Source organism: Limanda limanda, chromosome 13, assembly GCF_963576545.1.
Source record: "Limanda limanda chromosome 13, fLimLim1.1, whole genome shotgun sequence".
Classification (NCBI taxonomy): Eukaryota; Metazoa; Chordata; class Actinopteri; order Pleuronectiformes; family Pleuronectidae; genus Limanda; species Limanda limanda.
Window position 1 is genome coordinate 22,724,263 of NC_083648.1, and position 13,023 is coordinate 22,737,285.

The window sequence follows — 13,023 nt, forward strand, 5'->3', positions numbered from 1 at the left end:
AGTACTTTCTCACAAGATGTTCATTTCTTTCAGTACATTCACTTGTTGAGGTCTTGGCTACCTGTGATGCTTCCACTCGCTGCATATAACATAAACTCTTAGTACCAGTCTGAGCTACTTTGCACAGATGCCATTACATACAGTATTCAGTATTATGTAAAAACTCAGCCACGGGTTGCTTTCTCCTTCTTTTTCATACAGTAGATGTTACATGACAGACTGTCTGATAAAAAATGTCCTTTTTCAGTGAACTTTGTATTTTTCATTACCTAAAGCCTTTATTACACTCATTTATTTTGCTCCCATCTTCACAGTGTGGATCGTTGGTGACAGCTATGTTCGGCATACTGCCTCGAGGATCTAGAGACAGAAAAAAGCAACTATAGCGTGCAGTATGTCTGTGTATATTGGTTTGGAGGTCTGGACGAAGCCTGGCATCTTTTTAACACTTCCAGAGTATTACCCATTGTCCTGCTTAACTTATTTTTTCATATTTCATAAAACATTGGTCTCTTATTTTTTTTATTTTTTTCCCCTTTGTTAATATTTGCTCTTTTGCCATTTTTTCAGTTAATACTTTGTCTACTTGTAAATATTGTTGTGTTATATTCTATGCACCAACCTAACCAAGTAAATTTTCTATATGTGAAAATATACTTGGCCAATAAAAGAAATCTAAAAGAACTTTGTTTCCAACTTTATGCACCATGGGAAAAGGCTGCCAGACATCCTGAAAGTCAATACTGGACTTAACTTTTAATCATTACTTTAAATGTGTAGATTTAATTGACTCAGTTTATATTTGTTTCTTTCCACAGTTATTTGACTGGTTGCAGTGACTGAATAACCCCCGACCTAATTAGTGATGTGAAGTGATTACATCATTGATTAGTCTAATAAATAGACACTTAACAATGTAATTATTTAGTATAGGAAAGCCTGGCTGGCACAGCAATGTCCGGAAATCCGACATTTTGGGGCAAGTGTTAACAGGATCACACAGGCTGCAGTGCTCATCTGTACTGTACTGCACAGCGACCGGAGGACTTTGGTCTCTAGACCCTTGGTTCAGGATCTTATGTGTTTAACAGATGCTTGATTACTGAAGCTGTATGCTTATCTACTGCTATCTGTTTGACAAATTGAAGAAAAACAACTCTAAAATCTCACCAGTGTGAGTGGTGGAGGGATTTGGATTTGTTCCATACGCTCTGCTGGCATGCTCTTGATAAGTGAAGCCTTTTAGCAAAGAACAGTGAAGCATCAGCTTTTTGTTCGGCTGTCAGCTCCCAGGAGAAATGTCGGCCTTGACTTTGTTCAGCATGATTGATGGGGTCTCACCTTTGGTTTAGAGGGTTACTCAGGAGTAACATGTACAACATGCTCTGCTCATGCTCAATGGGAGGGGAGTGAAGGGAAAAGCACCAAGGCTATATCCACCAGTGGTAATGGAAAACGTCAACTGTCAATACCTGCCAGGCTACAGTATATCATACTCACATATTCACAGAAGGAAATGACTCAAGCTTTTTTGTGCTTTTGGGTCTATTTATATTCAAAAGCGTAGTTATAATAAATTCAAGAGCATCACTGTGTGCTCTTGAGTTAATCCTACATCAGTTCCAAGACCGGGTCCAGTTAAGCTCAAACTCAAAGAGTCTTTGAGTGAGAGACAAGGAAAAAAACTGAATCCTACTCAAGACGAAGATGGAAGGAAATGTGAACACATTGTGCCAATAAGTAATCCCTCTGAAACACTGCATATCCATCTGTGCAGGTCTATAAATATTCAACATCCATTTGCTTTGCTTTTTTGACTGAACAATGCAGAAAGAAATTTAGGAGCTTCATTTTTTTTAAGTGCTTTGCCAACATGAAGTGAAGGAGAGTCAGAAAGAAAAGTGCATTGTGTCTACACTGCTGCTGACATTTAGGCCAGAATTTAAAGAAAGATACAAAGCTCAGATTAGTTCAGGAAAGAGAGACAGTCAGAACTTGTGTAAAAGTCAACTTATGTCATTTAAGGGCAGCAGTTCTGCTTTATTCATGTTGATAATATTGTTCTTATCAAGATAATTACCGATATCTGGAAAATTAGTTGGACAAGAACAAACACCAATCGCTGTAAAATTACCAGGTTTTAGCCAGATTATTAAAACCAATAATTTTCAATGGATGCTGCGTGGCTGTGGTGAAAACTCGGGGTGAATTTGCCGGTGGAGAGATGCATCACGATGTACAGCAGTGAGATGACAGCTGATGATGCAACAACATGAAGGCATGGCTAAATCTGATTGGTTTAACTGGAAGGGCTCTACCTTACAACAATGCAACGCACAATGCAAATTGATTTACTAGTGTCAGACTGACAGGTTGTCATTTTCCTGTCAATTCCCAATCTTGTTAAACTAGCAAATCTGTTGGTCTTAAAGTATGATCAGGTGCACTATTGTATTCATATCCATTTGTGTACTAGTTTAGTTGGAAAAAGTGGATTTGGATGCAATGTGAATCTACTTGTGCTTCACACTGTTAAAAAAGACCACAAATGGCAACCACCCTCAGTCAAGTGATTGAGCAAGAAAAAGAGAGAGAGAGAGAGAGAGAAAGAAATGAATGGTGCCATGTCAATGCTACAACCTGGATGGTTTGACCTTTCACTAAACTTATACCTGTGCGTATACCAGGTATCTTGAGGCTCATAGTGCGACAAAACAAAAGGAGCTCATCAAATGCACTTGTGGCAAATAAGTGTAATCTATTAGCCAATTCTGTGATGTGTTTTTTCTGGCTCACTGAACCTGTAAAAGAACATAAAGGTCATGTTGCAAATGTCTTCTAGGAGGCTACCAACTTGTCAGAGTGCAGATAATTCTTTGTGTTTTCACTACAGTTTCTCAGTGAATGTTCTGTATTTTTCTGAAAGAAACGTCCCAAAAAACATCACATAACATGTTTAGGTCTACAGAACTAGAAGGCACTCAGAGTGTTTTCTGCCAAGGCTAATCCATCGCCATGCGCCATGTCAAAGAAAGGTTTCCCATTAACCCGCCATTTTGTAATTGGTCCTGCCACAGTCTCAGAAGCGACCAAAGAAATTGTATATGAATGATAATAAAATTTGCTGCACTATTTGATGTGATCACGGCCAAGACAACCCCCTTAAAACTTTTACGGTCCATGCAGTTAGACCTCATACTAAGCTGCTGTTGTGCTCGTACCCTTGAAGTGCAATGCAGTTCTCTCTCCCTCTCTCTCTCATTCTTGTCTTTCACTATTTAGTCTGTTTACCCGTCACTCGGAATTTACCAGCGACTGAATTCCATTTGTGAATGGGGCAAATTCAAATGGTGAAGAGAAAGAGAAACCTTGGATCTGCCCATTTGTTTTATTTGTATGGGTTCTTTCCTTAACCATGCTGCTTCTATCCACCACATTCCATGGTAAGCCATCCAATAGTTTTTGTGCAATCCTGCTAAATAACAGACTGACAAAGAAAAGAAAAAAATATTTTATACACAAATTGTTGTAGGAAACTGATGAATGACAGCTTTTATTAATGTGTTTTTACTCAGGTTTATTTAGTCCCTTTATCCTCAGGAAGTGAAAACCGCCTCCTCATAGACTTTTGACTATCACTTGGCTGCTGCTCCAACACTCTCCTTGGCAGCACTCCCAACGTGCCGATAGTGTACCTCTGAACATAATTGCTACTTTGCTGCTTTGTTTAACATGCTGCGAAAGATCCGAAATATTTGCCATCTGAAAGCGGATTTTACAATTTGAATGACAGCCTGGATTGTGTCCAGAAAAGAAAAGAAAAAAAAAGAATGTTAGCGCAGCAATGAGACGACAGGAGCTGCAGTGTTTTCATTTGGATTTGTTACAAAGCCGCTGAACAAATCATTCATCTTCTTTTCATTAGTGTTTCTGAGGCCACAGCACTGAACTCAAACTTGTTTTACACTAAGAAGGTGTGACATTCCAAGAGCTCAGTAAACAGGCAACGATACAGTTTTGCACTTTATTTCCCACATCTCCCACCTCTCTGCTATTCCTCACCTTTTAAAACACGTGACAATACTATATTTAGGGCAACCGGATTCAGAAAAACGTATAGAGTCTTAAATAGCTGGTGATCTCTTGGGCATCGACGAAAGCAGCACGGTGTGTTATTGTGCATGTGCAACTTGTGCTGAAAACTATTCGCTTCAAGCAGATATCTGCACACCGATCCCTTAGGCAGTCACATTAAAGAAAGCCAGTATGTTATGATATGGGAACGTGTGTCTCCAGAGGCACAACATGACTCTTTGTGTCCCCCACACACACGCACACTCACAAACACGCACACACACACACACACACACACACACACACACACACACACACGCACGCACGCACGCACGCACGCACGCACGCACACACAAAGAGCAGACAGAGCAGAGGAAAGAAGGTAAGGAAAACAGCCCAACAAACATCAGAACCCAAATGGTCCAGGTTTAGGGCTCCTGCAGGAAGGAAGGCGCCGCTCGTTACAGCAGCCTCAATCTTTTCCTGATGTTTTGCAAGAGTAGCTCAGATATTGTCACAGCCCATCTCAGTTTTCATCAGTATCTCCTCCACCTTTGGATTTAAGCTATCTATAGCCCCTCTGCAATCTCCTTGCAACACACACACGCGCACACAAACTTTCACTCACTCTACTGGCACATTGTCACACTGACACACACATATGCATGAGGGATTCATTACGAATGCATCCTATGAAAAATACAATACAATTACTGAAGCCTCGCTGTCAGTGCTGCTGGTCCGTATATCATTTTACATAGTGGACAGAGTGTGTGTTTGGGTGTGTGGGCGAGTCTCAGAAAATGACTCCAAAAAAAGGAGGCATGAGTCACACACACTGATCCAGCTTTTGGATTCATTGAAAGGTCTCAGAACTCACTCTGTATTGCCCTGGGGAGAGTCGGGCTGCTGAATAATAGATGTAAAACAAGGAAGACAGTTTCTCCGCTTTAAATGTGAGAATTCCTTCCTCCACTCGTAACTGTAGTGACGCACTGCCACGGACTTTCTAAGAAACTGGATACAACTAAAACTATTAATTGTGTCCATCTTGTTTCATCTCCATTTGGGGGGGAAACAGTACATTATTCAGACATGAAGGGATGTTGCTCTCTGAACAGAGATAGACTGAAAGGCCTTAATTAGATGACCTGACACTGATTTGCTACAAATGTCACATCACTTTGTAGAGTCATCACTCGAATGCAAATACAGTGACAACACCAACACCTCGCAACATCCAGCATAACACACAGTTAATAGTAAAGGCAAGATCTCTGATATGCAGTGAAAATACACACTTTGTATATTTTTCGGTTTGAAAATAGCGAGGTCCCGTCAATACACACTCGACCATTGATCAGTCTCATTCATTGATCGTGACGTTTCATCATGTTCTTATGGAGACAAATAACTAATTAAAACTAAACCAAAAATGAAACCAGTATGTTAAGAACTATACCCAAACAACTGAAAGCAGCTTTTGCAAGTATTAGGGTTAAAATATCCAAAGCAAACGAAAGAGAGACTGGTAACATGCTTCAACAGGTTGATCAGATGTTTAGGGGGATCTGTGGTAACAATAATATTTTTCACATTGTTTAGCCAAAAGTTGTGTAGGCTTAGGTTGGTTAAGGTAAACCTCACCAAAACACCAACAACCAATTGCTATATATATAACATATCGTATATCTCAAAGCCCATTAGGGAGGCCATATGTTGCACATCATTCATACCAAAACGTCAGCGTTACTGACAGTACATCAAGTTTGTTACGAACTATTACTTTGTGGACATCTGAGGGATATCCTCAGGGGCCATTTGTTCCAGTTTCATTTGTACTTTGAATACAGCATCACTCTTGCCCTATGATATTTAAACAGCATTTGTACAGTGTTGCAGCCAAATCCAATACAATTGAAGTAAATGGGGACCACTTCTTCAAACGTAAAAAAAACTGTCCACTGATAAAAGGACAAATGGACATTTAGGCTGAAATCATGGTGTAAATGATTTGAAAATTTGAATGTCAGGACTCACGGACACTTGGATGACACCACAGGACCAGAATGGAGGCATTTCGTGTTTTTTTTTGATGTTTTTTCTCATTTAAAGGAGTCATCAGTCACTTAAATTGTGTTGTATTCTGCTCAAACAAAGTTAACAAATAGTTTTTATATCTAGAATTCTAGATTTTTGGGTGAACTATCCCTTAAAGACTCAGTGCACAGCTGAGCACACAGGCAGAGGCTGAGGGGTAGAGCGGTTCTCCCTCCAACCAGAAGGTCGGCGGCTCGAATCCCAGCCTAAGCCGAAGTGTCCGTGGGCAAGATGTGTACGGCCCCTCATAGATGTTGAATGCACTAATTAGAAGTCACTTTGGATAAAAGCGTCAGTTAAATGACATGTAATGTGATGTAGGCAGACCACAGACACTTTTTCTTTTTTTTTTTCAGAATACTAAAAAAACCTAACATACCTTTAAATGCCTGAATGTTAACACTAGAAAACATGAATACGCTTCATATTGAGGGGGCAGCAGTCAGGTAGCAAATACTTCAAGGGTTATGTCACAGGCCTAAATCGGCACAGATCAAATCAGGGACCCAGAGTCATGGTGTCACGCCTGTCAACCCTTGATGTCACATTTACCTTGTTCTCCTTTTCTCCTGCCACACCTCCACCCCCCTGTCATCCACTCCCACCTGCGCTGCACTGACTCCTATGTTCCTGCCATCTGTCATCTCCTCACCTTGGCTGCAAACTTACAAACAGATCACAAATGCTAATCCTTGACAACAATTTGAATGATGACCACACCCACTTACTTGTGTGTTACATGGGATTTGCATCCAGCTTTCCTGTATCAAAGTTTGCAGCGATATCCACCACACAAAGGATGGAGAATGTTGCCAAGGCGACCAGAGCAGCCACCTGACTCGACCTCAACCCACCATAACCTAGCTAGTAACACTGTGCTGTCCCTGTGCAACTAGATCAAAACAAGTGTTTGTTTTTGTCTAAGATTTGTCTAATGTATTAAAACAACAAGATGTATTAAAATATTCTGTTTTACGGTCTTATGCTTCCTCCATGGTGGATTTCAGAGGCAGGCCGGATGGCAATTTATTCACTGGCAGAGCGAGTGATGAAAAGCTTGTTAAACAACAAAATGTTCTACAATTCTGTTTTATCAGCAAACTGTTCTCATCATTTGGAATGGGATTGTGGTCTGTGGCTTGAATAAAACATAAGGTACAGTTGATGCACATGGTAAAGACAAACAATGGGCCTCGAGTGTGGCTTTAAAGAAATCTCTGTACATTAATTTTACATTGTTTCATATGAAATGTTTCCTCTTCACATTTCATAATTGTTGTGTTTCTCCATATGTCAGGAATATGCTCAAAATGTATCCCCCTGTGTACTTTAAAACAGATCAGAGTCTTTGCACGCATCGTGTATCACATCCATCAATCTACAGTTGTGAGTCGTGCTATTACAGCCAAGGAGCTGCTTTCAACATCCCAGCTGCATTTTTATATCAATGTCTTGCTTTGGTATTCAGCCGACAGCCTCTGCAAGCAATCTTAAAAACAACTACAAAGATATAAATTGTGAGAAAGCGAGAGTTGTGTGATCTCAGAGACCAGTGGAGATTAAATTAAAGAACAATATTCTGCTACGTTGGCGTTTACTTTTAACTCTACACTCCTCCAGTGTTCTGTTGTTGGGCCACAAGCAGAACTATCAGTCAGGTATCGACACGATGCTTTTCCTCAACACAACAGTGCAGGCAAACCATCGAGCTCACATCTATCATTTCCACCCATTTCTCATCCATCTGTCAACACTGTGGTGCTATCAACCATCCCCATGCTAAACAAAACAAACTTTATGCAATGCGGCAGAGGAGGAGGGATAAATAGATTTAAGAAAAGAAGAGAACATTTTCTATATTTCTATTTCAGTCGTAAATCAATAGCCAAGATATACCTCCCTCCCAGTGTAAGAAGGAGGAGGTGTAACTGGCAGAGGTGGCAGCGCAGGACAGGCCCAGTGAGAAAATACAACACAACGCCGCTCTACCTTGTGGCTCGAAGGTGTTTTTGTTCTCTACCTTCTTTCATGTAACTTTGTACAAGCGTCTAGATTCTCACGAAAAGGAGATATTACTATTTACAGAGGCCATATTGAAGAAGAAGTTCAGAGATTCTTTTAATTAAATTCTAATATCTCATATTACAAGAAGAAAGTCGATTTTATGAGACCATCATCAGGAGTTTAGACTGGTGGTTATTTTACAGAGGGAATATTGAAAGAGCAGCCTGTAGCCTGTGTTAATAAAGATTATGGAGCATCTTGTTAAGTTTTACAATAGTAAAAGTTTCTCAAATAACAAAATACTCATCAGCACCACATTATCATAAGTATCAGGACTTTGTAAAGATACTGATATGAAGAAAGAAGTATACAGACTTAAAGGAAGGCTCTTCTGTGTAGATGCAACATTGTGGTTGAGGATCCAGAGAAAGTGACCCACAGGAAAGCAAAAGTTCTTCTTGCTGGTATTTCAAAGTTTTCGTTGTTTAGTTTCTTTATTCTGGTAATATTATGACTCTTTGTCATTAAATCACAACTTTATTCACATGATATTACCGCTGAATTTCTTATAATATTACAACTTTGATCTAAAAATCTAAGATTATTTTTACAATTTCCTCAATATGGAGTTATTTAAATTGTTAATTGTTTATAAGCATTATCTACAGTAGATATGGAAATCCTTTGAGCTGAGAACATTTATTTCAAATCCCAAACAGGACACGTCTCACAGGTTGTAATGAATTAGCTGCAAACTAAAGCTGCCAGTATCATTTACAGATTTGTTTTATTCCATTCCATTATATTTTCTTTTTAGTGGCTTTTAACAGCACATCTTTTTATCTATTTACTTTTTTGCTTCGAAAAATTATCCATTTAAAAAAAATTGATGTTGGACAGTGTCTCCCTGCTTTTGCCCGGAGTCCAAATGAAGTCGACAGTGGAGACATGCAAGCTAATTGATCAGCTCCACACGGCTCCCCTGGAGAAAACCAGGTCAAGTGCTGCAGGCAATCTATTTTCCATTTCTGGCCCTGCAGCTCGATTGAGCAGAGTCACAGTCACGCCTGTAAACACAAAAAAATAAATAAAAAGGCTCCTTCCTGCCACAGGCCGAGTAACTGCCACTGAGTTCTGGGCTCTCAGACAATAGTCACTGGTGAGGAGCCAATACTGAGGGCTGCATGCAGACACTGCAGGGGCAGACACCTGGAGTGACCTCCATGACAAGTTTACAAGTCGGTGCTCCATAATACTGCCACAAAGCCAGTTTGACACAAGCATCAGCTCTCTTCATCGATCCTCATACACTGTGACAGAAAGAACAAATAAATGGTGACACCCCCATGTTAATTCTTTCTTTTTTGCCACTAGCATTTAAACTGAAACACATCCAGCATTTATCTCTTTGTTTGAGCAAATTGACTGATTTGATATAAAACCAGTTTCTTTTCCTGTCATTGGAGTTTTAAGGAAACATCCCATAACTAGGAATAGATGATCCGTGGGCATCAGTGTGGCTTTTACAGAACATTCATGTGTCAAACATGTCACAGGAAGGACGTGCCTTCAGTGGTGGGGGGTGTAATAGCTCGATGCTTGATGTTAAATTGCTTGAAGCAAGCAATTTTTGCCCACATGTGAGTTTGGTTACAGAAATTCATCAGAAAACGATGGATGTGTGAGCGGCGCATGAGCATCGAGGAACTTCTTGCTTTTCATTGCAGCACACATGTTATCACGTTAGAGCAGCCTGGCCTGCGTGAGCATGTCTCCTGCATGTGAGCCATGCTGCCCTTCTAAAGAGTCGAGCTCTTGATTATTTTCTCTGCGTTTCACAGCAAAACTGTTATCTTTTCTTATCCCTGTTGAATATGTCACAAACGTAAATATTTGCAAGACTTCCTGTTTCAGAGTAAAAGCACTCTGAATTAATCCATCTGCTTTAACCATAGACTGTATATATATTTTTATAAGATAGATGTAAAGCTTCTTACCAGATAGTCATGACATTTAGTCAAATACAAAGGCTACTTTTATCTAAGGAAATACAGTTATATACAGTCATTCCAGAAACCTCACGTATCAACTCTGCAGCAGAGACACCCCGAGTGTGAACAGCAGACATGAGCGAGACAAAACAGATCAGCGTCACACACGTCTGAGAGGGCCCACGTGTCAGTGATAAAAGCAACCATGTCCTCGACAATTCTATATTTACGTCTTTCAAATTAGTTAAAAACATGATTAACCTGCTGCAGTGTGGTGGTCACCTGCTCTTTATACTCACTGGATATTCTCACATCAAAAACATTCCCCTGTGAAATGCCAATCAGTAGTTGTGACGTTATTCAGTTGCAACCATCTTTTACCGTTTTTCTATTGTTAAACTTTCTTCTACTATTTCAGCTCAACCATTGCCCTGCTACAGAGAATAGATATAATACATATAAAGTAAAGCATATCAGAATGTAAGCATTTTCAGGAGGACGTACTTCACACTTGCTGTAAACTAAATGATATGACTCCCTCTAATCAGAGGTGAGCCCAATTCCCCCAGCACCAGTCTCTTAGTGGAAGCCGTTCAAACAGTCATTTCGAAATATGGATATTAATTATTCATTAGGAGTTTACATTGATTCTGGCTTAAACTCAAGTTCTTTTCAGTTTTGGTACAATAATTTTGGCTGCTGTTGAAACACCACCAGACCGCACTCATTCCCTTCAGACCTTCATAGAGCTTGTCACTTGTTGTATATGGTTACATAAGCCCTCTATTTTTCATAATCATCATTCTTAGCTCCGAGAGCTCCAGCTTCTGGTACCACAGACTCCACCTGATCACCTAGGTCCTCCACCACACCAGCATCTGCTTTAAAGGATCCTGGACTTGAAAAGTCCTCCAGCTCCAAAGTGCCTTGCAATTGTGAGTTCCTCTCCATTTTTCTTAAATTAATCAGTTTAATGCAATCATACAATAAAGTGTGTAAGGCTGTAAAACTAACGGGGCCACTCTTCTGAATTTGGGAACCTTTATTTTGCCTTTGACACTTAAAGTGCATTTGCTGACATTTTAAAAGCATGACTTGCCATAGTCAGTCAGTCTGGTGTGTTTGTTTCATATTAGCAGTTGTGTGAGTTATTAATCTTGCAAGTTATGAAACAATAGGAGGAAAGGGCTTTTATTCCCTTGTTAAGACAAAACCATCTGACCAGATTGAGTGCAGCATTAGCGCTGGCTTTGAAGAAGTCACTGCCTTAAATTCAGTCAAGTCAAATCAGATGATGAATTGCTCTGTGTTAACAGTGATTGATTGATTGACATGTCATGTTAATGGCTACGTCTATGCTGTATCTCTGGATTGGGACCACTAAACATCGGGTTTCTTTGGTAACAGATCCTGTAACCGTGCAGAAGTGATGCGTGTGTCTGTCACACTCTTGGCTTACCTGTGTCTTGGTCACACTGGTGCTCACAGGGGTCCAGGAGGCGTCGTCCACACAGCTCGTTGACCCAGGGCCCGCTGGCGTTCTGCTGGGAGTACAGCAAGATCTGGGCAGGGTTCAGCCAGTCGGAGGCGTCCAACTGGCTCCCCTGCAGCAAAATGAACCTCGATCCTGAGGAGGAGAGAAAGGGGAGGGACGTAAAAGCAGGAGAGAAATGATTTGGGATGCATACCTCAGCCAAAGCAGTCCCAATATGAAACCACATATAAATTCACTTGATCCAGATTTGTTTTTATTAGGATATGCACCAAATTGCACACACTCATAGGTATCACTTCCCTAAACCCCCCAGATTTTTGTCATCAAAATCCATGAATTATTCTTGGAGAAATCAACGACAATGTTGCAAAATGCCCTATCTCGCAGTGTTAATGAAAGTGAAAAAAATAAACCTGGACCCAGCCCCTGATCTGGATTTGAACTGATCTGCAATGGTTTTTTCTCTGTCTCATACTGCATCCTTCCACCAAGTTTCATAGTAATCTGTCCTGCAGTTTTGGTGTAATCCTGCTCAAACAGACAGCACATGAAAAAGTATCCTCCTTGGTAGAAGTAAAAATATGAAAGCAAATGACTGCAACATACATACTCAGCCTGAAATTGAAAAATGTTTATTAAAAAACAGAAAAGACGCTGACCTTGAAACTTCCAACTAAAATATCGTCAGCCACATTTATGGAGCCAAATTGATTTCACAAGGAAATGGAAAATTACAGGTGAAATAAATGCAACCCCTAGTGTTATATAATCTTCACAACAACAAAATATGATTATTGAAAAGCATTTTATTAAAATGAAGTCAACTAAGACTTCAATATTATACTGACCCTGAAAAACACAATATCAAAATCATGACGCCAAAGTTTTATGTATCATTAAAGTCTGAGATGACATCCAACCAACAAGGCAAACTTTGAAAGCTGCAAACTCATGTATAAACATTTTCAAATTGTCAGGAACACTTTAATGAAGCTGTGGCAATAATAACAAGAATAACATATTTCGTATTGATATCATCAGAATCCACAGGCAGCAGCTGAGGAATCGTATTGTATTTCTCTCTGCCCTGCAGCGAAACACACGCTCCAGGAGGTGGAGGGTAACAGTGACGAGAGTATCAATGTGAATCCTGTAGTATAACAGTATTTCATGCTATTTCAACAAAGGTGTTGATCAGATGAAATGTTGAACTTTCAGACAGGACCACCAGACTATATATAGTAGTTAAGACTGTTATACCAATGCATCGGAGGATTTGGTTTAAAAAACATTTTTTTGCAATTCGCACAGGTGCACTGTGACATTAAAAAGTTGTAGAAACACATTTTTAACATTTCT

The 13,023-nt window shown here is 40.0% G+C and overlaps 1 protein-coding gene across 1 annotated transcript in view; it reads right to left on the reverse strand.

Moving 5' to 3' along the window:
* Positions 1–13,023, reverse strand: part of astn1 (astrotactin 1) — a 406,706-nt gene that overhangs the window by 265,883 nt on the left and 127,800 nt on the right. The window contains exon 9 of the mRNA XM_061084738.1: positions 11,629–11,796. Coding sequence (XP_060940721.1) covers positions 11,629–11,796 — 168 coding nt within the window. The remainder of the gene's footprint in view (positions 1–11,628; positions 11,797–13,023) is intronic.